This window comes from Phlebotomus argentipes, unplaced genomic scaffold (assembly GCF_947086385.1).
Source record: "Phlebotomus argentipes unplaced genomic scaffold, Phlebotomus argentipes genome assembly contig_15, whole genome shotgun sequence".
Lineage (NCBI taxonomy): Eukaryota > Metazoa > Arthropoda > Insecta > Diptera > Psychodidae > Phlebotomus > Phlebotomus argentipes.
Window position 1 is genome coordinate 10,600,287 of NW_026776181.1, and position 26,055 is coordinate 10,626,341.

The following is a 26,055-nucleotide window of genomic DNA, read 5'->3' on the forward strand; positions in this document are numbered from 1 at the left end:
GACCACTACAGAGTGAGGAAAAGAGTGTGGCACGTAGTGGGAAACATAATAGCACTCACACAAGTGCCGTACAGTCGCAACAACAACCAGTTTCAATTTACCTGCCCGCGACACGCCTATTGTTGTGTGTTATTTTACATAAGCCAAGCGTGGAATTCTGTGTGTCTCAAGAAAGTTCTCTGTTCAGGGTGGAAAATCGGTGAGTGTGACGCCCTATTTTCATCTCTAAACACCAGTGCACACTGCAGCTCGAGTCTCATCCACTTTTCCAACTTGCATTCCGCAGATTCCAGCACGAAAGCGAGAGCAAAATGGACGAGTACACCTTAGAGAGACTCTTGGCGTGGTTTTATCCACTCATAGCCGCCTTCTCTCTCGTCGCCACTGTCACATTTGCCGTTGCGTGGAATCACTGGAAATATGTCCTGGACACCTGTGATCCCAGACTCTTCTGTGGATGCATCTTCAATGCCAGATCCACTCCGACTTACTTTGTGGGATCGCATGTTGGTAAGTGGTTTCAATGTCTGAAGGGAGCTTCTGCATTGATTGGCCTATTTATTATTAATTCCCACTTTCAATTGCAGCGTACTGCTACTGGGCGACTGTTGGGCCCCTCCTTGGAGCCGCCGTGGCCGTATTCTTTGGAACCTACCATGTCTGGCGGTGAGTTTTTACAGACAAAGAGGGAGAGAGTTCATGAACTTCGAGGGTTGCTAATGTGTTGTTTGTTTGCCCTACTTACAGTGTGTGCATGGGAAAAGGGCGCTCCAGGACGGGAACGACCACTGTAAAACAGAGGTGAGAACTTATAGGGAATCATGCATGATTAATACGATGTGGGTGACTCAAAAGGGCATTCATGAGGGGAATTGAATACACATAGAAGAAGAGTGCGCCCAAAAGCGAATCATCTAATTAATCCCATTAATTAACCACAATTGTCTCGTCTTTGGGGAGAGAAGTTTAATCCGAATATGGTTATTTTTTAGATCTGGCGATGTGATTGTGATGACGACACGAACTGAGCTCACGGATGACTCAATCTCGCCATATTGGTGGGTTCCCAGCAGCATTGCCGCCTGTTTCATGACTCTGTACACGCTCACGCACGCTGCCATGGCCCTGGATGGGTTCCTGTACGCCTGTCGCCAGTACAGAATCGAGCTGACCAAGTACATGCGCGCCACAGGGCCTCTGGTCGAAAGCATCCAGGGGCGCATCTCCTGCGCTGCTGTTTTTGACTTCATGGACTACATTCATCCGGACGTGTCCTACGATCGCAGGAGAATCGATCGCATCAACACACCAGCTGCTCTAATCACTGGCCTAATCGCGTCTTGGCTCTGCTTTGTCCTCTGGGCATCCATTGCCTATATTGCAATACGCCAAGCGAGGCAGAGTCGCCGAGTACGCGTCTAAATCGTAACATTCCGAAAGTGTGTGCCTTTCACCATGTACCGCCGAATTTCCATGATCACAATAATAAACCACTTTTCCATCCACGAAAACACACTGTTTAATCTTCCCACTTTATTTTGTGTGACTTTTGTACAGAAAAATTACAAACTTGTCCTATTAAAATGTCGTTTTTTCAGATTCGCGCTTTCCGCGAAAATAAACCATTATTATATAGGATGAAAGGAGTCCATGTGAAGTAGGAGAAAAATAATGAATATAAACTCAATGTAGAATTTCAATGGGTCATGCCATAACCAGTAGCAAAAAAACGTTATGATGCAATTATTAAGAACACGAGAAGTAAAAAACCAACAACTTGGATGAAAACCTAACTAATAGTGCGCGCTGCCGATTATTGCTGCTGCGCCTGCGGTAGAGGTGGCGCGAGACGAGAAACAAAACTGATGCCGGCGCGGAGGATCTTGCTGATAAAAGCCGGCACTGAGGGATTGTTGGCCACCATCTCGGCCGCCAGGCGACACTCGTAGAAGATATTCCGCGTGTACGGATTGCGACGCGATGAGTAGCGCAGCGTGAGGAACTGATAGTAAATGAGTGGCGTCATGAGACCACCTTTGCCTCTGTGAGATTTAAAGAAAAGAAAAATACATTAATTAGCATTAATTAGACTTCGAGTATTCTATCTCTGACTTGTGTTTGTTTGAGAAAATTATCTAATTGCCCAAAAATCTTTAAGAATCAACAACGCAAATGAATATTGAGTACATTCCTATTCTACAACTCTATCGCAATATTGACTCTTATCAAAATGATGAAAATTATCTTCGTGTTCCATTCCAATACTTACAAAAGAATGAGAACAATGGTGAATGGCATGAGGAATACTTCAGTGAAGGCGGCTAATCGGAGGATGTTGCGCGTCTGAAATTCAACTATTGAGATCAGCAATCTCGCGCCCCACCAGGAGTTCTGGCCGAGAGTATCGAGCAGCGTGAGAGAATAGCTGGCGGAATGTAATACTGCAAACAGGACGACAGGCAGCAGGATGATGAGAACTGGGCTGACGTACAAGAAGATGAGCGAGTAGAAGAGATAGTGGCACGAATCCTCCATCAGCAGCAGCGATACGAATTCACGCGTGAAGCTGACTCGCGGAAGCCTCTGATGCAGCCGGAGAGCCGAAGTGGCGGCATTTGCCATCAGCACTTTGTAGTACGCGCTCTGGGCATTTCTGCAAAAGACAGAAAGGGGAAGCTTATCAAATGTGGCTTACTAATCGGCAAATCTTATCTGTTGGCCTCAAGAGTGCCTCTTTATCGAATTCCCAACTAGTCGTCATGCTTCAGAATTTCAACATGACCCATTCATGTTACTCTGGCCGCTTTTTGAATTGCCCAATCATTGCGAACACGGAATGTTAGATACTCTCTTCAGGCGATGGCGCTTTCCAATATCGATTATGAGAGCATCCTTCAGACCTCAGTCAGAGAATTAATCAATCCAATACAATTCATTGATGAATGATAAACAATTAAGCACTAGCAATGTAGAATTTATATTCTAAAATATTCCTATTCTAACTTATGCCATTAGAGCAGAACAGCAATTAAGACGCCTATACACTTGAAACTCACATCTAAGACGCAATTAATTCGGCAAAAAATCACCGCAAAAAGGAAAGTTCATAAAAAAGTGAAAACTCATTTTGTGGTTTAATTAATATTTGCTTCACTTGTTCGCATGTCTTCAAATTAAACCGTGTGACTTACTTCTGATGCACTTGAACGTGCTCATGAATATTTTTGCATTATATTCTTGATAACACGGGTGACAAATGGACAAATAAGCGAGAATGGTGAAATGTATTGAGTAATTAATCGAATTGATCAATACACAAGAAATAGGCCACGAGGGTGGCATTTAGGCAATGAACTTTTTACACTCTTCGAGATGATTCTACACTCTTGGCGTCTTCTGACGAGGTCGAAGGCAATAAAAACACCTTTTCAAAATGGTCATGCTCATAAAGATCACTCAATTCTAACCGGAATTATGTAATGGTAAAAAACGTGGGTCACGAATTTCCTACAGTCCAGACTTTTGGAGGGATTGAAGTGTGTTTGATTGGGCAAATGAGACAATTTGTTTCTCCCCGGGACCGGAAATTAATCCTGCACTCTGCGTTGCCTCGTCAGCCCACAGCTGGGCCGCGGTGGCCCCTCGGGGGCGACTGAAAGTGAAATGGACGGCGAGTGGGGGGCGCGGATTATCATAGCAGCACGAATGCATCGGGGCGCGAAGGTGTGAAGGAAAGTGTAACTGAGGGAGTGCAATTACCCAAAAATGGGGAGCAGGTAGCAGAAGGCGAAGACAATGGTGAGCACCCTTGTTGCCCAGAGGGCCACGTCGATCTTGTGCTGGTTCACATGCGCCAGGAGGGCTTCCGTGCCGCGCTGGGGCGGCTGCTGCTGCTGCTGCTCCTGCTCCGCGTTCGCTGCTGGCATCTTTCTTCTGTCACCTGCAAACGGGTTGGGCGAAAATTGAAAAGTCATCTTCACGTGTCTCTTATTTAGGCGGGCAAGCTTCTGGTCTCGCGGGAGGGGAACTTCCGTCATCAGATCATACTCACAATCTCTGCACTTCCTGAGCGGGCTTAATGCCTGATATTTACGTCACTGCACTGCTCGCGGGATCACAACGGGGTTTATCACACTATTAGGCGACTCTTGTTGTCTAGGAAAGCATCAAAAACCTGAAACTTTCTCCTCTATTTTTTACTTTTCGCAATGGAAAAATCACCTCTGACTCGTACCAACTACACGCCGTGACTGACCAAGGCGGCCAACATTGCGCAGATGGAGAGTGAATTGCCACTAGAGGGCACTGACAGTCCACCGGGAGCACGCCAGGATGACCCAAACGCCCAGTGATGATGAGGAAATCTGCCTTCCCAGTGATACTCTGCAGATCCTCCAGGAGTTCTTAGCTGAGAAGGCAGCAGCGGAGGAGGATTTGGAGGAAAACTGGGTAAGTTTCTCTAGATGTTGTTGTAACCTCACTAACAGTTCCTCTTTCAGCAATTGAGCCAATTCTGGTACGATGAGGAGACTATCTCTATCCTCACCGGCGCCTGCAGAGAGATTTCTCCTGGTGAAAACTTCAAAATAGGTCTTTTTTCCTGTCCATCACTCTACAAATCAGTTTCAAGTGCTCTTCCCAATGGTTAGCGATAAGATTCTGTTTACACGGTTTTACAGAAAATTACTGATTCTCTTCCCATCTTTTAGTTCATCTCTTTGAGTACGATGAGAGATTCCTCCGGCAGGATCAAAACTGTGTCTTCTATGACTACACCAAAGGACGAAACAACAAAACTCTTGAAGAATTTCACCATTATTTTGATTTGGTGCTCGCCGATCCTCCCTTTTTATCCGAAGAGTGCATTTCCAAGACAGCTGAAGTCCTACACAGTGTCCTAAAGCCAGACGGGAAAATAATCCTGTGCTCTGGCGTCGTGGTCACTCCCTGGGCTGAGAAATACCTGCACTTGAGGCCTTGCAATTTTCAACCGCGACACAAGAGGAATCTGGGTAATGAATTCGCGTCGTTCGCCAATTTTAATCTCGATCACTTCATTCAGAGAAAATAAAGCTACTTGGCAGCACTGTCAGCATCGCGTTTTTTCTGCTGCACCAGCTCTCTGAGGCTGTCCTCCTGCTCCTTGAGATTTTTCATCAGATAACCTTTGTTGTTGTCACACTGGCTGATCATGGAGTCCACTTTTGTCTGCTTCCCCTTCAGCTCAGCACTCATTTCCGGCACTGAAGACAGGGCAAACATTCTCCCTATTGATGAGTAGACTCTGGAAAAGAAGCAGAATTACTTTCCCAGTCGCAACTTTCTCACGCGCCCACTCACTTTGTTTCCGGAGGTAGATTTGTCACTTCGTGCTCAGTGATGATAAGTCTCTGTTTTGACTTCTTCAGCGACTCTATCTGCATGTCCAGCACTCTCAGTTTTTTTGTAGACTCTATTTTGTTCATCTGCATCTCCGCGAATGCCTGGAGAGTGAGGAAATCCAAAGGAAAACTCAATGAAACTTCATGCTTCACGACACTGCACAACTTACCTTTCTCAGTTCGAGATCTGCTGGAGATGCTACTGCAGCCATTGCAAATTAGTATTTCCTCTATAAACACAAGAAAGAGAAGTGAAAATTGCAGTAAAAGCTGCTGTATTTCACACAAATCACGACAGAAAATTCACGTGAAAATGCGGCTGAGAATGCCGTGTTTTGACGATCGCACTGACATCTATTTTGGGACAATGAACTACAGTCTCTTAAGATCCTCTTAATTTTGCCGCCTTTCACTCTTTCTCTCTTAAAAGTATTATAACAGTTTGAAGGAGGCGCGAATATTTTACCCTGGCCCATAATTTTCCGAGTATACATACAATATACATAGTACATAGTACATAGTACATACAATATATATAATATACAATACAAATTTATTTGAGTTTTAGAAATCATACAGAAAATCGCTGAAACTGAACTGACATTATGTCAGTAGTCGATTTGTCTATTCCTTCACAGATTTCGGCATAATGTAAAAGGTACTTTGTAAGTTTTTGTTACGATATACCTACTCCAATCCAAGCACATTTCTGATTGACTGAAGTGAGGTTGATACGCAGTTTTGGACACTGTGTTAAGAAAACGTTGAACAAAAGACTCATGGACTTTGTTCTATTTTCTATATACACACACCAATGGCTATTAATAATAACCATTCTTTTACTCAACAAGCTTAAGAATTTAAATAATAAATTGAGATAATGATTTTTCCAAAGAAGAATTGAGTGTCTTCAAGAGATTTGCTCACTTTTTGGCGTCAAAAGCCGAAGTTCAGTAAAAAATTTAGTCAACAATACTCACACTTAAACTTCTCAATCGAAGCTCATAAGTCTGCGCCTCTCAGCGACTCCACTCCACAAGTGGCCGCAAGTGTTCAATTCAAAAGTGATTCCAAACTGTTGCCATCCTCGTGAGAGAAGCTCTGTCGAGACGTTGGCGCAGGCATTAAAATTACGAGCAGAGGAAATTAATGAGTCCTGTGGCCTCTGGTCGCTCTTTTTCAGATCTTCTCCTGCCAAAAGGCAAGCCCACGCAAAAAGTGTTGAAAAAGCTTCTGCGACACCCATTAAAAGTCCACCCGAAGTTTCCTCATAAAGCCAACTTGCGATGGCCTCACTCAATTATTCGCCATCCGGTGGGATGAATAAAAAAGTCTCGCGGTGTCACATTAAATCAAAATTTATTAAATTGTTTTTATCTACTTGGGGAAAGGAGGAGGGGCTTTACAATTAAAATCTGATCTTTATTCAATAAATGGTATTCACTGTGTCGCATTGTTTGCAACACAAAGACAACAGAAAAATCACTCAATCATTGCTCAATTTTATACCATTCCAAACCATCTTAAGCCTTTTACTACATGGGTTTCATGAATGTGATTCAGAGTGAAAAAGCGCCTAAAAATATTTATTCTATTTTTTATCATCCGAATATTGTACATTTATTGATCAATTCTGTTCATTTTTCTTGAGGGAGTGTTTTTATTCCGTAGCACAAAATGTCTTTTGATTTTTCCCAGTGAAAAATAAAACCACAAGTTTTATCAGATATGTCAATCTTCTTGAGAAATCCATGCAAAGCCAAATATTCCACTCTTCTTCGCCCTCTTTAATACTCAATTAAACTGTGACTATTTTAAGGCTTCTCATCCGACATGATTACATCTATAAATCTTCATTCCTAAACGTTTTTTTTTTTACTCTACGCAAGAAAAACCATTGATTGCGAGTCTCAACAAGATTGTGGGTCTTTTAACGCGATACAGAGACTTATAAAGAATATTATATCGAGGTATGAACTAAAATTATTTACACATACGACGAATAAACAGATAAAATGAACCACTTGAGCTGTGCAACAAGACATAAAACTTTCTCTTTCAGATTCTAAAAACTATTTACAACGTATATTGTATCCTCTTCATCCATCGCTACAATCAAAGGGAGGGGAAATTGTCGAGATTTCCTTTCTCTCTCTTCTGGCACTTTATCTTCTCACTCTCTCTCTCTCTAGTTCTCGGCCAGAAGCGAGGAAATTCGACCATGTCTTTCGTGGTGGAAAGTGTGAAATCGTATCTTTACATAAATTCTCTCTTTTGCTAGCACATTTTTTTCTCTTTTTACAATTTTTCATCACATTTTCAGCAGTTTGCCAGAGTTTACAAATTCATTTTGTTTGCCATTCTATTAGTGAAATCCATTGTTTTTTACTGTCCTGCGATTTCTCTTCGTGGTCTTAAATCTGGGATTATTATTGAAGCTCGTTGAATGCAAACCACAGTTGATCAAAATTCTCTACATTTATGACAATGCGCGCGCATCTCTTGATTTCTCGCTAATATTCTTCTCAATATCACTTGTTTTTGTATAGTCGAAAAGTGTTTTTTTTTCTCTCAAAACCGACTTGGTTTCAACCGAAACTGAAAGCATGGGCTCAAAGACGTTGTAATCGAGAAATGTTTCTCTTCTTTTGGGTTTCGTCAAGGCACAAAATGACTATTTTTCAGAGTGAATTTACGCAATTGTTTTCTTATCTTGGCTTCTCGCTTTTCTTTCAAACTCTCCCCGTGGGATCTTTTGTCTTTCTCGCTGCGACTTAACATTTTATTGTACAAATCCATCCTTCTGTCTCATATTTTTAACCTTATTGAATTTTATAGAAAAAAATTCCTTAAACTCTACCGCCATTCCGACTGTCGTGACAAAAAAGCGCCCTAATATAATTTGATTGAAAGATTCTTAACATCCTAAAATATATATTAGTCAAAGACTTCCTCATCATCTTTAAATATTTATGGGTTATTTTTCTTATGATTCTCTCGCGTGTCAACTAAATTTGTGTCTTTTTTTTTCTTTTCTCCGCACACACACAACACAAGTTATCAATTTTGATTCTCATCAACTTTTTTGGCGCTCAGCTCAATCATCATAAAATGCCATTATTGAATTCCCTCCTCGGCTGGAGAGGTGGAAAACCTCAAGGGAGTCGCGCGCGCCTTTCGGTCCTGGAGGACTTCCCAGGAGTGCCTTTTGATTGATTGAGGCTGAAACATCTTAACTTGTGCCCTTTTTTCTCCATCTGCCTTGTGATATGAAATGATTGATATTTGATTATTATGTGTGTTCACTCTGTCTTATGTACAAAAAAGTCCTTGTTTTTTCTCTTCTTTCTAAATATTACTTTCCGTCATTACAAGCTTTGGTCTCTAACATCTCATCGTCAATGCAATATCGCCTAATTGAAATAACAGGTGAAAATAAGACTTGGCTGCAGGTAAATTTACTCTGTAATCTTCCGTTGTAAATATCTCAAGATCTATCTTCTTTAAATTGTGTTGATTTTTTCTTCTTATTTTGTCTGCATCTGTGTGTAAATCATGGACCCTGCAATTAGGTAAACCACACTAAATTTGATATTCATTAATTATACCTGCCATTATTATTATCAATAATATCTCCTTCTTCAATACAATATAGTTATTTATGTCCACTAAGTAGTCTAAAATATGTATCTCCTAAACATGCTAGTTATATAATGCCTTTCATTCTCACAAAAAACTTATGGGGCATTTCTGCAATGAAGCTCTTCCGCAGAAACTTGAGAGATGCTGTCTAAAAGTGTCTCCTTATATCGTATCAAAAAATATTTACAAACTATTCAATATTGTCTTTTTTCATTTCTCTTTCATCCTCCAACTCTTCACTTCGTGTTTATGTGTGTATGTGAGAAAACGCATTACAAAATTATTCCCACAAAAAAAAGAAAAGGAATACAAACCATAAAATAGAGGCCAAAGGAAGATTTGATGAAAAAAATGTCTTTTTGCCATTAATATCAATCTAATAGGAGTTTTGCTTAGTGTGTAGCGATATTTAATTATAATTTAATTATGTTGCTGTGGTTTCCTCAATCGCCATATGGTCTATTCATCCTCCATCCACTGCGACGAGGCCCAGTCCGGAAGCTCAGTGGAATACTCCCAGCCGGGACCCTGCAAAGAGAGAGGGGAGAGTCAAGAGAACGATGATAAATACACCGCACAAATATAAACATTCTTAATATTCACAATTTATGTGTTGAAGGAGAGAGAAATTTTCATTCTAAATTGATATTAATTGCTCTCAATTTCTCTCTTTCTCCTTCATCATTCGCATCCACTTTAGCATTCATCTTGCCAAACAGTCGCCATCGCATTTGGATTAATGGTACATTTTATGTGATCCGAAGATTGCGAGGCAAAACTCTTCTCAAATTTCACATCATCGAACATGTGCAATTTCCTGTACAAATTCACTTGATTTCCCACTTTGACACACGAATAATCGCAGCTAATTGATTGGCGATTTATTGAGAGGAAGTGATTCACAGTCAATTCTTAAAGAACGAAGTATTATTTTGGGATTATTTTGTACCAATCTCTATTTTAAAAGCTGATTTAATGAACATCAATAGCAATATTGAATACTGAAAAGTCCTATTTCTATCAATATCTCTACATTGATATTGAAAAATGCCACCAAAAGCAAATCCTCACAGCTTTTCCTCGAAAAAATCGGTCATCGCATGTGACTGGGCAAGAGATCAAGTCGGGAAAGCAAGTGAGAAATGGATGAAATTGTCTCGTGTGGAATCTGAGTCACTATTCGACTGTGTGGCTCACGATAAAAGCTCATGTCGAAGGCAAAGTTGAATGAGAAAAACCACAGCTTTGCCAGCAATACACTGAGAGGGAGAGAGAGAAAATTTCCATAAATATTTAATGTCACTGAAAATTGACATGAAACAGTTGATGAAGTGGAAGAGATGGAGATTCCATGTGAGACTCCATCATCGCATTTAACAGTCCAATGAGTGCCTTTTTGAAGGAAATTCCCTTCGATTTCGCCCGTTCTCTCCTCAGGGTTGATTTCTCAATTTTCTCACCGCCCTAGATTATCCACAGGCTCTGTAAGGACCTCAAAGTGGGGTTGAACGTAAATGTGAGGGAAATTGGAAAGTTTTCCTACAATATCTCAACTGTTTGTGCACAATTATTTTATCCAGCCTCCGAGAGAGCTTCAGGGTGACTTTGCATGGTAAATCACAAGCAATATTTTGCTATACAATTGAATTTTCTACACTATATGGTCTCAATTGAGGTCAAAATCACCTAAAAAAATACTAAAGTTATTTTGCTTGTCAGCAATTATATTCACAGACGAAGAGGAAAATTGTCAACGCATGGCTATGAATTTTTTAATCAATTCCATGTGCGTTTGATTTAGCAGAAATAGAGAGAATTTCATGCTCAATAGAACTCAACGACGAATGAGGATGAATGGAAAATATCATAATCCTCCTGGAAAAGATGTGATTTCCTCCTTTTTCTCCGGTTCCTCTCGTCCTTCCGTCTTCAACAATAGTAAGAGACGCCAAAGGCCACATAATTCAATGGTACACACATAAGCATATGCAGAATAATTTCATTAGACAGATTTGATTGTGTACCCTGAAAGTACGAAAGGAAATTCAATGAAAATTGCATGCATATTGAAGTTTGTTCGACTTTCTTCACATCCTCAACATCGCGCTTATCATCATATTCAATCCCACTCACGTCATATAATGGTAAAGAGCGCCATCGCGAACTTGTGAACTGTGCTTTTTCCGCGACGCGGAAAAATGAGAAAAATCACTCATCCTCTTGACATGGAAGGAAAATAGGACTCTTCTCAGTAACTTTTTTCTTGTCCCCACGAAGAAGAACTTTCAATTGAAACTCAATAAGTTTTTCGCTCTACGGAAATTCCGACAGAGAATTAAATGGGCTGAGTGAGGGTGAAAATGTCTACAATGAACTTGAAGAACATGAGTGAAAGAAAGTGAATAATGATAGTGAATTAACAAATGACTGAAATTTGTAAATTATCCACTTTCTTGGCTCTTCAGCTACTGAACAAATTCATCATTACTTCGGATGAAAATTAAATGAATTATTTTTAGCAAACTGCCCACAATAGTCAAAATGGTATTCTTTACACATTTGTGCCTGCTTTCACGAGATTTGTGTAAATTTAGCAAGGGCAACATCTGGAAGAGATATTGACGGAAAACCGGGTCATAGCAATCTGCTTTGTGCCTTTTGGGATAGCAAGAGAAATTCATTTGGACAGTTTATGCTGATCTTTAGTTGACCATTAAGTTTATGATGACTTACAAACAGCTGAAGAGCTAAAAGTGTCTTCTATGAAGAAGAAGTAAGCTGTTAAACAAAAAGCAAAATACTTCACATCTATTTAACCAATTGATCATAAGATTATATATGCTAATGATGTGACTTAAAACTTCTTGAAGACTCAAAATCAGATAAACCCTTTTGACCACTTTGAACATTGTAAGAAAAAAATCTTAAAACACGCGAGATTTCAAATATTCATGTGAAGATTTTAAAATTTAAATTAATTTCCGAATTACTCGAAGAACAATCATTCTTCAGCCAGTGTGCATGGCATATTTAAAGAGTCTCACAAACTTTCCCAGAAATACGGCAGACTAACACTCGACCTAAGACAAATCGGGCCATCTTTCATCCATAATATCCCAAAAGACTTGCAGAAAATAACAACATTAAGCAGTCTGTCGATAATTTGATTTGAAGAGGAAACTTTTGCTCAAGTCTTCAGCTTGAATTTAATCATCTCTTTCTCTCTCTCAAGTATTCGAATGAAATTTTCATTGGAAAAGTTGCACACTTGCAAATGAGACTCAGCATTGGATCTATCTTTCATGCCACTCGTGAAAACTCTCCACCTTGAACAATAGTCAATTTATTCAGCTGCTTAATTAAAAATTTTCCCCAACAACTCTCCTTCTCGGGCATATTATCATGGCAATCTCTCTTCCTTTTTTCAAGCTCTCCTCAAGAAAATCCTTTGCCGCGATGCCCACTTCCACTCAACCTTACTCGGTCGTCCGGCAATTGCACAAAATGTAAAATGCAATGGAAAAATTCCACTGTGGAATTGTGGGAGAAACTTATTTTAATTACTTTCTTAGAATTAAAATATTGCATGAAGATTGTTTTGCACTGTAGACTTTATTTCGTGCACACGGCAAATTTGCCATCATTTTTCCATCAAGGCAGCGCTGCTTTTTGCGAATACACCATCAGGCATGTGTGACAAAAGGGGGTTGAAATGCTTTCATCTCTCATTTCACTCCCTCTTTCAACAATATTTTTCAACTTTGGTGTGTGCGCGCCTCCCTTTGTGAAAACTCTGAGTGGAGGGAAAACATTTAATTTTCAGCTTTGTCATGCTTTTTTGGTCGGTAACTTGGAAAATGTGACATTTTTTCAGGTGTGTCGCTTTAATCCTTTTACTAAACAACATTTTCTCTCTTTCGGCGGAAGTTTTCAACGTAAAGTCGTCTTGCTTTGCTTTGAATATTATTCTCAGTTACATGAAATTTTGTTGCCCGAAAAGAACTCTACCTTCTTCTAATTATTCAATGTCACTTCTCGAGAAAAAACTATAATTTTCTAAAACATGGTCACTTTAATGTCAAGTCTTCCCTTTCATCTTGGGTCAGAGGAAAAGGATTTCTCATATCTAAAATTACAAGGGATTTGAAATATTTGTGACATTTTGCAAAATGCTGCAAGGAGAATTCCTCCATCATTTGCTAGATGGAAAAGTCAACAACAAAGCCGCACTTCTTTCAACACAAAGTCCCAAGAGGGCAAATGAGCCCCTATGGAGATTAAAGCCTGACATTCAAGTGCCACTGCATAATATATGTATGCTAAATCGCCTTTGTGGTGCGCCTGAGAAAGAGTTTAATGCACGCAAATCATGGGGAGGTGGGAAAACTCCTCTCTCACTCTCTTTAGGGCTGTTCGTGTGAAAACTCACCTTGTACTTCCATGCATGCAAATACATTACGAGATCCTGCGGCTTTGGGTCCCTGTAGCGAACTTTGCACTCGTAGCAGTGTTTATCGACTGTCATCTTATCAGGGTTGAACGTGAGGTCCGGTGATTCATGACCAGTCTGGGTGGCCACTGTTACCTGCAATTTCACACCACCAGAGAAGAATGCAATGGATAAGTGAATGGGAAGAGCTGCACCACCCCTTTTGAAAGATATGTTGTGGGAATTTCCATGGGAAACGCAACATATTTTCAGCAATTTCACGTTCAATGACTCCTCATGCGTGGCTGGAAGCGCTTCACTGAGCATTGTTTAGCTATTTGGATGATTTCCAAAATTTCGCACGAGAGGTATTAATATGGCTCAAAATCTCATACAATAATTCCTCACTATGACAGTTGGTATTTAAATTTAAAATGACTGGAGCTTTTCACAAAAGTTCCCCGATGGGAGATTTCAGTTGTTTTGTGCACTTTTGGGTTGGGAAGAAATATTAAAAAGCTCTTTGTGGAAACAGTGAAGAGATACACACTATTCATGAAATATAATAAATTGTAAAGCTCAAATTGCACTTGAAGAGAAAACTTCTGAGCAACAAACTTAATGACATTCTGTAGCATTCAAAATAGCATGGAATAAATCATTAACCGCTATATTATTCTCATATTATGCTTAATTTCTGCTAATATTAGATTTTATATTTGATAACTTCTCAGTTTTGCGTTATGATAAAATTAAGAATACCATACACTTTTACGTTCCATTTTCAATATTTTCACTATCGCCACACTTGAAAATTTCATATTTTTCAAAGTTTAAATGATCTAATGATGAGAGCACATTGCATCTGAAGTTAACATAGGAAACTGTACTTGAAACTTTTCTGCAAAAAGTTCTTTCGTCCTCAGAAAATATTAAATTTTTCTCAACATAAGATAACGCTATGAAACGAGGTAAAAACTTTGAATTCAACTATTTATCTTGTTTAGTTCATTCTTCCTGCATATTTTGCTGCATTCACTAACATGAATGCAAAAAGTGCTGTCCAGCATTTACTGAGCAATTTAGTCAATTGCCATCCATTGGAAAAAAAATCCGCTTCAGAGTATTTCAGCTCCTCGGGAGCAATTTTTGCTATACACACGCCTCCCAAAATGCCCAAAAGCTCCCGAGTAATTAAGTCCTGTGTGTTACCTTTGCTTGAGCCCTCTTCAGACCGGTTGGCGGTGAATTTTGCTGCGGCGACACCTGGCAGACGCTCTCGTGGGGACTCTCACTTCCGTGCGATAATGGTCTAGGACTTTCTGAACATGGTGACGCCTCTCTTGACACAGTTTCGCAATCGTCGTCACTCAGGATGTTTCCTGTTGGGGCGGCAACGAATGAGAGGAAGTAATTCATAACATTGCATTTGCAATTGCACATTTCGAAGGGAGGCTAAAATTTTGCAATTTCACATAGTGTCCAAATCAATAGGAAAATTTATTGGGAAACTGGAGATTGTGTCTCAAGTGCAGGTAGAGAGAATTGTTGTTCACTCAGTGGAGAAAAATATCAACGTATTTACATTGAGACACTTTGTATGTGTATGTGGAATCCCTTGTGGCGCCCAGGGTGACTCATAAAATGCCAAATAGTCACATTTATTGGATGGGATTGTGTAAATTTCCTTCGGACATTGCGAGAAAACACCCTCATTTTCCACCACTGACTGCCACTTCCCCATCGATTGCTTGAGAACAGGAGTTTTTTTTTCCCAGAGTGAGAAAAGTGATCCCATGTGAGGGGTGGAAAAGCACCCATTTCGCCCCTCTTAAGGCGTTCCACCACCTGAGATGACAAAATTAAGTCACACTGTGTCTCAATCAGAGGTGAAATTAATTTAGATGAGAGATAAGTTGTGAGGAAATTCAATTGTTTCCTACGGTCTCGTGATTTTCACCCTGTTAATTATGAGTCTCACTGATTACTATCGTGTTCTACGTGTGGTCCTGCTGCGGAAAAACACCTTGCCTTTCAACTCTGTTGCCTCACCTTTACCACAGCCCAAAACACCGCCGTCCTCAGCATCTGGCTTCATCGATTTGAACAGTGACATTTCCGAGTCACCGTCGATACCCAGCCAATTCTCTGCATTGTGGATGTTTATCAAGTCCTTCACCAGTTGTTCGTCCGACTTCCCGCCGATGTCACCTCCTCGCCCCTTGGCCGGTCCGAACACCTCGTGATTGTACAGCGGATCATTAATTACCGGATAGCCTGCAATTGAGGTCGGCGAAGGGGAACACACTTTACTGCTCTGTCCAAATTGTAAGTCACTCGGATTCATCCCAACACTGCCAACCACAATTTTACACTCACGTTTTGCATCTTGTCTCAAATGAAATTGACTCCTTGAGTGCCTTCAATTGCCTCAAGTGTTTCCATTTTCTCAACTCTGTTTGTCCCTCTCATCAGAAGAAACACAGAAACGTGAGGAAAGTTAGAAAGAGAGTCTTAGAAAAAATCTCAAGGAGTTACAAAGGACTCTAAAAGGGTTTGAAAGCTTCCTTTTTGAGGTAAAACAGGAGATTAAATTAAATTCATTTTCTCAAATTCAAGATAGAATAAGTTATCAATTTTTGTTAAATTTGGTATTCAATTTGAGAATTAAATAACTGCTTCTGTATAAGATGAGATTATAATAGATCTGTGAAAGTCAACCAATAGTAGTAGAAACATAATATAAATAATAATACCGAAATGTTTGGAATATGAATTTAAACGGGATGTTAGTGTTTAACCGGAAAACGATCAAATTGACTCTTAACGATTCTTCCGAGTGATGTTGATGAAAAACACAGTACGGAAATGGAAAATTGAGTCAATTTGCCGCAATGGAAACTTTGCAAGTCATACTCCAGTGTCTCTTCTGTGGCGTCATTTGCAGAGCCATCGTGAGTGGTAAATATGGTGGTGGTTTGTCAGTGGGAGGATTGGGTGGGCAATAATACCTAAATACTGCAAGTGCACCCGGATCTGGTGCATGCGGCCAGTCTGTGGCTTGCAGAGGACCACACTGGATTTGCCGTTGAAGCCCAACTTCTCGAATTTCGTCGTGCACTCCTTCCCCTTGGGTGACACCTTGCACACGCCAATCTTGTAGCTCACCACCTCGATGGGCTCTTTGCACTCAATCACACCACTGAAAAGGGGAGGCATTGAAAGCCTCTCATTTCGGAGAGGCACATTGTTTGGGGAAAAGCTTGTCGTACTCACTCTGGGAATTCACCTTCGACACGGCACACGTACTGCTTCTGAACCTGCCGATTGCGGATTTGGTGCTCCATTTGGCGAGCCTTCTTGGGACTACGACCGAATAGGAGCAGACCCGACGTGAGCCTGTCCAGGCGATGGATTGTCCTCAAATTCTTCAGGTTGTACTCCTTTGCCAATATGAAGACCACCGTGTTATGACGATACCGACCGCATGGGTGAACCTACAGAACGATGATTTAGACCAACTATTACAAAATTGCTAATACAAAAATATTATACACATTGAAGAATTTTGGTGGCAAACAGCGCGCAAAATTAATATATATCTTCAGTGTCGAATTTTGTGTGGTCATGAGAGAAAGAAGACGCAAATTTCTTTTTTTTCGCAAAATGTCTCCCCTAGGCATTAACCTTTTCCCACACATACACATTTCCCTGTAATATTTTCCAAAACTCCCCATCGAGGAGTTTTATTTCCTCACGACGGACAAACGGTGTGACAAGAAAAGTTTTCTCTCCCTATGGGTAATTTGGAACCCCTTCAATTTTCACGCGCTCGCCTCCCTTTGGGGGAGGGAAACATCTGGACGGAGAAAAAATTGAATTAAATTCCCATCTATCGATTTCCACTTGAGATTCCAGCGATGGGCGGATAGCAGGAAAAACACCTCTCAACGGAATGAATCATGTATGATCTAGGAAAATCCCCTATGTTCCTCCTGACAAGTGAGGGCGAAGTGAGAGATTTTTCGGACATGGTGGAGAACTCTGGAGTTTGTGATTATTTTGTCTGCACACAGTACGATACGAATTCACTGTGAATTTGGTACAGAATGGGGCAGCCAAGAAGTCCGAAATTTGAATTTGAACGAAGGAAATTCAGCCCACTACTTCTTTTGAATTAAAACACATTAGCAAAAAACTTGTCTTGCGTTAACGCGACATATACGAAACTCAAATTCGCTTCCATAGTTTCAAGCTCTTTGATTATGGTGTTTAAATTGATTCTAAAATTATGCAATTCGTATTAAGTAACACCGCGTCCTTACCAGCCTGTAGAAACTTTCTCTTGTCTCTTAAAAGTATGACAAATCCCTTTCGCCGGAGCAATGATGAATGTTTCAGTATGAGAATTATACCTAATTGTAGCGAATTAAATGCATATCGTTTCATATGCAAGAAACTTCAACATCTCTCTTTTATTATGTTGCAAAACAGTGAAGCGAGGCACTATCATGGGGTGTTAGAGGACAAATTTCCCAACAATCACCCTTCGCTAAAAGTAAAAAAAAAAAACATGGCGCCGCAATGCTGGAGGGAAGTACAGAAGAGATAAAATAATGATACAGGTGAGCGGAACTCACCAGAGTGATGATGAAAAGTTAGACTTTTCTCTCATCTTTCCTCCTCAATTCTTCAACTATGCTCAGTGGGACATTTTTTCCCGGGACCATCAGCATTATTCGGTGCATTGCGCAACAAAATATCTGTATTTAATTGAAGACACACAGCATCGCAATGTCAGACTGTTTTAGCTTCAACTCTTCCGCCCTTTGTGTCTGCGGTTCCTCGTTTTTTGCTATGTGTCTCTTCGCGGGAAAAGCCACAGGGAAAATTTGAAGAGCTCCACATTTAATTATGAATGGAAAATTTCACCCCCCGACAAACTGAATAAATCTTCAATTCTCACTGAATTGTGTTGAATTATGTACGAATGAAGGGGAAAAAACAGAGTAAATTTTGCAAATAAACCACTCTCAGTGCTTTCCTTTCTACACAGCAAAATGTGGGTATGAGAAATGATAGAAAAAGTCCAAATATGAATTATTCCTTCGAGATATGAATATTGAGAAATACATATCCTCAACAATGCTAATATCTTCCCCAGAAAAAAACACACATTCTCTACATGCTTCTGCAGATAGAGAAAACTTTAGAGAACGATTGGGGAAAAGTTTGACTTCCTCGAATCGTCATGTGTACAGTGGTGGAAAGGAAGATAAACTCCATTGAATAAATAGTGATAAAATTGTAGATTCCACATATTGCAACTCACGTTTGCTCTGCACCCACTGTAAATCTCCAACAATTCAGAAAGAATTTTCGAGAGAAGAATGACTTGTGGCGGAAATCATTGAAAACTATCTCAAGAGCAGATTTTTATAGATACTCAATAAAAATGTTCTTCACGGAACACCTCAAAATCTCTTTTATATCTTTCATATTTTTATAACCACAATATTCATCAAAATTCGTCTATCTTCCTGCAACTTTTCCTGAGAGTCTTATCAAAGACATAATCTTAAGTGTAGCTGGAGTAACTTTTAGTTCTTGGTTGAAAATTTTACACGAAGATTGACCATTTTCTCTATTCCTCTGTAAAGATTTACAAGGTTGAACTTGTCTGTAATCTACTTTGTGGTCTTTCACCAACCACTTAGTATTAACTTCCCATACTCCTTTCGGGGCTGGTTTATAGCGGAAATTGATATTTTCTCGAGAGAATCCAGCGCGAAATATTTCGACTGACACTTTCAATTGTCTCTCAGGATAGAAATTCTCACCTTATAGCGATAGTTGAGAATTTTATGAAGGATTTTTCCTGACAAAATTCCTGTCTGACATATTTTCTGGATAGTATGTCTCTGTTTTGCAATATATTTGTCATCCCGAGACAATTTTCTCTCCACCCACTCACATTTTTCCCCATTTCTGCTGACGAATGAATGTCTTTTTGCTTCATCCCTGAATTACATCATGGATTTGTATTACATTGCAATTCCCGCCCTTCAGAATATCTCTCTTCACTCTTGATCAATTTTCCCGGGACGCATGGAAATCACTTTGAGGAAAAACAAGCTTTTCTCACTTCCCGACTCACATGGCCTGCGAGTTGGAGATTTAAGATTGCGCTCTGACTGGTTCGAGAGATGGAGTATTTGTTTATACGAGCGTGTGTGACAATAAATTCAAAATCATCACATTGTTCACCTTTTATTCTCCTTTTTTCTATCTCACTGGAGAGATTTTGTCGAGGGGTGTAAAACTCTGCATTAACAAGAGATCAAAATGCAAATGAATGGCTAAAGTTTTTTGAGAGCTCCAGTGTATCAGAAAGTCATTGAAAATAGGTCGTAAAAATCTGAGAATGGTAGTGTAATGGAAATTCACAGCCCCTTCACAAAGCTATAAAAACAACCTGTAAATTTTTATGGGATTATGTTTCAGAACCTCATTGAAAACAGGTAAGTTTGTGCATCAAAGAGTCCTCAAAAACATTTCCCAAAAAAAACTCCCCTGATTGAAAACCGAAATATTTGTGCGGTTATCAGAAAACAAAGATCTGAAGCCCTTCAGTGCGGATTTTCTCAACGTACATTTCTCAACCCCGCATTGTCAGCCCACCTTTCGCCCCGGAAGAGAATCCCTCAATCACCACCTGAATGTGAATGGAGAAGGAGGCGGAATCCCCTCTGGCACTGGCCTGGGGGAAAATCACCACCCTCAGGGCCCCATTTGAGTGGCGAAGAAAGCCGTTGAGGACTTGCCAAAGGTTGTTTACAAGAGGAAAAAGGGCGGAAAGATGGAAATAAATACGCAACACATCTTTCGCGGAAGGAAATAGAAAATAATGTATTCATGAAATGTGTTTCTCGAATCACTCCTTCACCCACATCTTGAGCACCCAGAAGAAGAAAAAAATATGTCGAGTGTGTCGCAATAAATTTCTCTTCTTTCCCCAGAAACCACGTGTAGGTCCCAACCATTATACCGAGCTGCCATTGTGGAGTTGGGCGGAGTACGCGCCCCTTGTGAAAATACAATTCATTGAGACGGGAAATCGTCGCTGGAGTTCAAAGTGAATTATCACTGAATCATGAATATGTGGATTGAACTTCAAAATGATAACTTCAGGGCAATGAAATTTCTTCCACTCTGGCGTTCTTTTGTGTCGCAACAAAAAAGCACTTTTCACTGGGACACCCTTTTCTCATTCCATCGCGAAATTGAAGAAGATACACATCCAATATCTTGCCGTGACTGGGAAAGAGTCGCGGGTGGTTTTAACAACTTTTTTGCATTCTCTTCATATCCCCTTGTTTTCTTCCTAGCTCAGCACACAACAGTCAAAGGTAGTTAAGTGGAAAAATCGTGCTGACAAAGGAATTTCAGGGCAAATATTATGTAAAGGAATATTAAATTTTAATTTTATTGAAATTTTCAAATAAATTTATATTGGTATTAAAGATTACGTAAAATAATTTTAATTGATCAATTTATCTCTGAAATCTTTTACAGTCTAGTATAGAAATAATAGCTGAAATATTCAATCCTCTGACTATAATTTAAAATATTAGCTCAACTAGCTTCTGTCTAGTTATATGTTTGTCAATTCAACAATATTGATAAAGATTATTTCCTTATTTGTCACAAATTTGACATTTGATGGACTAATAACATATTAAATACAAGATGAAAAACCAATTGATTTTTTGTACTCCTTCTTCAGTCAGCTTTTCCCTACTTTTTTCATGTTTTCCCTCTTTTCGCCCACATTTTCATAGAAACAAAGAGCACAGAAGTAAAATTTATAAGACTTCAGAGTACCAAGATTCTTATTTAAAATCTTTTTATCAACTTTTAGAGGACAAAAGGGAGTCGTAATTCACTCCTTAAGAATGTCTCTTCGAGAACTTCCGTTCCACAAACGCATAAAACGTACACGGTGACTCTAGAGAATAATTTCTCACTACTAATATACAACTATATACAAATCCCTTGAATCCAGACGAGAGACTCGGATCCCAATTAAACTCCACTTCTTGAGCATGCGGAATGCCGTCAAAAATGCAACAAGGAGCAATCTTCTCTTTGGGGAAATGCTCATCTTCTCATCCATTGAAAGTGATCATGTGAATTGCCCCATTGAATTTCACACAATGCTTCCCAATGCAGTTGGTGTAATTCATTTGTCGAATGAGAAGTACTCAATTATTATTGGTACCATACAATCATTTGCACACACCTCTCTATTCCAGTTCGCCCTGAGGAGACAATTCCTCGCCCGGATTAAGTGAAAATTGTCGTCCACTCGGAAAATTGCACGGCGAGAGTGAATTGTTTGTGCGGCAAATGGAAAAACTTGTCGCATAGAATGGGGTGGAGGTGTTGTGGGGTAGAATTGGCCCCACAATGGCGTGCACGAGAGAGGAAGTTACTGTGTCCATGGAACTTCATCATGAGATACACATAAGTTTAATAAATAGCTCGTTGTGGTTGTGAATCAAATCTCCTTGGCTTTTCTATAGAGGATTTTCCGCATTTGAGGTAAATTTCCTCTCCACTTGCCAGATGTTCACTCCTCCCACTCCAAGGGTGACCTTTTCAACTCAAGTCACACGGATGGGAAAACAAGAGAGCACCAAGCCATGAATGCAGTAGAGTGAGGAGCAGAAGAGAATAATTTACATAATAAAAGACGTCCAATGAGATTCCTCAACTTTCCATCCCAACAATGAAGCATTCATGATTTCTTGATGGTTGAGGGGTTGGGATAAATCATTTCTCGCCACTTTATTGCCACATTTTATCTTCCGATACTCCATTAATTCAAAAGACGACCAACTCAGGCGTAAAAAGCGCAAGAAGTCTCGTGAAAAACTTCTCTCTTTGTGATTTTCCCACCATTTCTCATCTCAATCGATTACAATAGGTGCCAAAGATGGGAAATTCTGTGGGGGTGTGGTTCCAATTCAACAGTTTGAAAATTGAGAGCAGTAATAGCAGAAGAAATATAGTGGAAATCACATATAATCATATTTTTCACGTTAAAATATCAATGCAATGCAATGCAATGTATGAGAGAAATAGTTATGCAATTAATTCAAAAACCATGTGTAAAACAACCACTTCAGATTGTTAAAATTTTGAAATAGAATTGTACTTCAAAATTTTGATTTTTTTTTAGAATTCAATAGCTTATGGTGAAAACACAGCATTTGTAATTTGCAATTTGTCCACGATCATTTCTTTCTTCCCCACGCGTATCGTGTATTTTCCTTCCTACTCGCACAGTGGCTGTCTCGACATGTCAGAGTCGGACGCTGACAGAGTAGGAAGGAAAATACACGAAACGCGAGGGGAAGAAAGAGATGATCGTGGACAAATTACAAATTACAAATGCTGTGTTTTCACCATTAGAAACATTATGCTCAAAGTGTATTCATGAAACAAAGCTATGAAATTTCATTGTACTTTAAACATTAAACCCATTGAACTAATTCAGAACCGATAGATAGTTACAAATCTACATGCATATATTGTATAAATTCACAACATAGTTTCGGCTGTTTTCCGCCCACTTTTTGTTGCCTTTCCACCTTCTGGTCAACATTTCAATCCCATGCCATTAGGATAAATTGGTAATTGCTGTGCTTTTCCGGCAAATTCATCATTCAGTATGACAAAATTCCCACCTTCATTTAAACTTTCCAGCTAAGTTTCAATTTCTCTCATTCCAAGCATTCCTGACTGTTCAAATTTAATAACACTCCCCCAATTACTCTACAAATGATTAAATCCTTGGGAGAGTGGGATTTTTCCGGGACTTGATATTTCATTGTGTTGACTTTGCACAGGAATTTTTGAGTGGTGCGACGAAGAAATCCAATAAAGGGCGAAGAAAGCTCTAATAATGAGGAAAAGTCGAAAAGTTTCAACGTGAGAGTGCAACAATTTCTTTCAAGGGAAATATCCAAGAGAAAGAAGCTCAGATGTTGGATGAAAAGTCGTTGGAGACAAGAAGATTAAAGAACTCACGAAGAAATATTAGGTGGAAATTTGAGGAGGAACATCGTCATGAATAGAGGACTAAAAAGTGTATTAGAAGATATTAAAGACATCTGCTTTCCTTACTTCTCGTGTTTTCCTCTTTTTTCAGAAAAGCATGATTCATGTGTGACTTCATCTCGTCATTTCTGTACTTTAAAATATCCCATCTTTTCCACAACAGAAGGATACTCTCTAGAGAGCAGAGGATTTCGGGGAGAGTTCAGAGGATCTTTCAAAATAATCCCAAGCTATTTAAATAGAGACACTTTTGAGGGGCATGTCATAATGGAGATGAAAGACCAAAGGAAAGAATCCGATATATCATTTCTTCTTACAGCCAACAAACCCCTGAGACAGCCAGCCGAGACAGAAAAGTTAATAAATATTACAAAATTAGCCTCTCCCGCACTGCAAAGCTTTAAAAAGCATTGGTCTTCTGCTCGCGCTTCACCCTCATCGCACTGCTCTTCGTGGGTTCTCCATTCGTGGATAAATGATGAGATTCATAAAAAGAGCGCGGCATGAATATCTTTGACATGCTGAGGGATGGTTCGATTGTGGGTGGATGATGTAATAATATGAATATAGAATACAAAATAGGAGCCATTCATTTAATACACACACACACACACAAAGTCGCTCCACACCCTCAATGTGGCACAAAATTGCCCCCTCTCGGATTGATGTTGGGGATACACACTGCATTACATATAAAACAACATAAATATTGCCATCCCTAAAGCAAGAAGATTGACTCTGGATGGCAATTGAGGGGGTGGAAAACACCAAAATGCCAATGTAGAGAGTCAAGTTCATTTGGTGAGCAATAGAGAAATTTCTATCGCACATGAAGGGGTGGAAAAAAAGAAGTCACAAGGATGGGTTGGAGTTTGTTAAATACACAAGAGGGTAAACAGACCAGAAAAAAGAGTGCGGAGTTTCAGTCCCAAATCAACCCCTTTTTGGCCATCCAAAATGCTCAGGTTTTCTCCATTCATTGGGAGGAAAATTAACGTGGGCCAGCCAGTCAATCATATCTTGTTCTACACAAACACTTCGAGAGGAAGGGATGAAAGGGTCTGAAAGAGCCAAGAACGTGCCCAGAAGGGCTCTTTGTTCGCCAATTCTTACTCACCGGCAGAGAGCATGGTTTGTCCAGTACAATAAGATCGTTGTCAATGTGAATAATTTTAATTGGATGATCAAGAACGGGCGTCTCATGCCTTCCTGACCAACAGAGAAATTAATACAAAGATAAAATGTTCATCAGAAGATATTCTGTGAAGTCAGCGAATGAAAATATATGTAAAAAAAAAATAATTTCATGGGTTTTCCTCCCTCATATCGATATCCAATTTCATATCTCCATTCAACTGATTTTTTTTTAAATCCATCGACACATATAAGTTTGTAAAATCTATTTCCACATAGATTTGAGCCTTTTTATTTTATACAGCAAACCAGGAATAGATTGAAAAAAAAACACGACCAAAATGCACACAATGAAGAACGATATGCCCTCTTTTTATGGGAATATTTTACATTGAGATAAATAACTTCAATGGTATAGTGAATTCAAATCCCTTTCTATGCAGATTTCATCGTTATGGGTATTAATTAAATCTGGCAACTGTCGTTTTATTGATTTTTTTTGCATAGATGCCCAGATAGTGATTCTGGGAAGCGCAGAAAAGAGAGAATTAAAAGTGTGTGCTTGTTAAAAATCATAAAATCCTGCAGATAGAGTAATGGTGCCTATTATGGAGACTTTTAACTGTACAATTTTCCCCCATATCGACTACACTCGGTACATTCTGAAAATCTCTCTCCCTTCCACATTTTCCTAACACATGGTGCTATTCCATAAAAGAGTGATGCAAAAAGAGGTGTATGAGCGTGGAATGGGTTTACTATGAGAGTAAATTTGGTATATAAATATACGCGGAGTAAATTCAGGTGGGAAAAGTGGAAATATATGTCAAACGATGACTGAGGTACAATTAAATGCATTTTGCAGATGCTTTCATCCCAAACATAGCGAGAAATGGCTGCTGCGGAAGCATCTAAACTAAGCAAATATCTCTTAACAACGTCAAAATTCCACACATTACATTCAAATTAAATGTACGAGTGTTCGCACGGCACGTATTAACTGTCTCTATTCGCAAATTTCAACCACAAAATTCAACACACACACTCATAAAAGCGAGCTTTTGCAGTGGAGACGCCTAGTTTCGTCACAAAAACATGGTGAGCTTTCGTCGGCATTTCCAACCCTCACCAACATTTTGTCACTCTCGGGACGTCGGATGCCAAAGGGTGAGAATCTCATAGCGAAAAACCCATTAAGGTAATTATGGATTTCATTATATCATAATATTGCTGACACTGGTAATTAACTTGCGAAACTTGTTAATAAATATTGAGAAGGAGAAGAGCAAGGATCACAATGGCCATAGGGCGTCTATTCAACAGTTTATTTGGCACAAATCTAAA

General features: G+C 39.6%; 5 protein-coding genes across 7 annotated transcripts in view; 2 read left to right on the plus strand and 3 right to left on the minus strand.

Moving 5' to 3' along the window:
- The first annotated feature begins 88 nt into the window (after nt 1–88).
- LOC132262357 (uncharacterized) lies at nt 89–1,511 on the plus strand. Its single transcript, XM_059761615.1, has 5 exons — nt 89–199; nt 287–510; nt 588–666; nt 748–801; nt 993–1,511. Exons 2-5 carry the CDS (start codon nt 312–314, stop codon nt 1,420–1,422), a joined length of 762 nt encoding a protein of 253 aa, XP_059617598.1. The 5' UTR covers nt 89–199; nt 287–311; the 3' UTR covers nt 1,423–1,511.
- Nucleotides 1,503–4,163, minus strand: LOC132262355 (Krueppel homolog 2). The gene is made up of 4 exons (XM_059761612.1): nt 4,052–4,163; nt 3,760–3,940; nt 2,270–2,653; nt 1,503–2,042 (listed from the first exon to the last, which is right to left on the minus strand). The coding sequence occupies exons 2-4, from the start codon at nt 3,924–3,926 to the stop codon at nt 1,814–1,816; spliced, it is 780 nt and encodes a 259-aa protein (XP_059617595.1). The 5' UTR covers nt 3,927–3,940; nt 4,052–4,163; the 3' UTR covers nt 1,503–1,813.
- Nucleotides 4,164–4,332: 169 nt separating this feature from the next.
- Nucleotides 4,333–5,092, plus strand: LOC132262358 (protein-lysine N-methyltransferase CG9154). Its single transcript, XM_059761616.1, has 3 exons — nt 4,333–4,449; nt 4,500–4,644; nt 4,710–5,092. Exons 1-3 carry the CDS (start codon nt 4,333–4,335, stop codon nt 5,069–5,071), a joined length of 624 nt encoding a protein of 207 aa, XP_059617599.1. The 3' UTR covers nt 5,072–5,092.
- On the minus strand, nt 5,021–5,753 carry LOC132262361 (prefoldin subunit 1). The gene is made up of 3 exons (XM_059761620.1): nt 5,552–5,753; nt 5,341–5,483; nt 5,021–5,284 (listed from the first exon to the last, which is right to left on the minus strand). The coding sequence occupies exons 1-3, from the start codon at nt 5,591–5,593 to the stop codon at nt 5,074–5,076; spliced, it is 396 nt and encodes a 131-aa protein (XP_059617603.1). The 5' UTR covers nt 5,594–5,753; the 3' UTR covers nt 5,021–5,073.
- A 970-nt stretch (nt 5,754–6,723) lies between these two features.
- The window catches only part of LOC132261842 (uncharacterized), an 86,528-nt gene continuing 67,196 nt past the window's right edge, over nt 6,724–26,055 (minus strand). For all 3 annotated transcript variants that reach the window (XM_059760850.1, XM_059760849.1, XM_059760848.1), the window contains 6 exons: nt 16,729–16,949; nt 16,464–16,654; nt 15,505–15,729; nt 14,665–14,834; nt 13,453–13,608; nt 6,724–9,551 (listed from right to left, as the gene is read on the minus strand). In XM_059760850.1, coding sequence (XP_059616833.1) covers nt 9,483–9,551; nt 13,453–13,608; nt 14,665–14,834; nt 15,505–15,729; nt 16,464–16,654; nt 16,729–16,949 — 1,032 coding nt within the window. In that variant the 3' untranslated portion in view covers nt 6,724–9,482. The remainder of the gene's footprint in view (nt 9,552–13,452; nt 13,609–14,664; nt 14,835–15,504; nt 15,730–16,463; nt 16,655–16,728; nt 16,950–26,055) is intronic.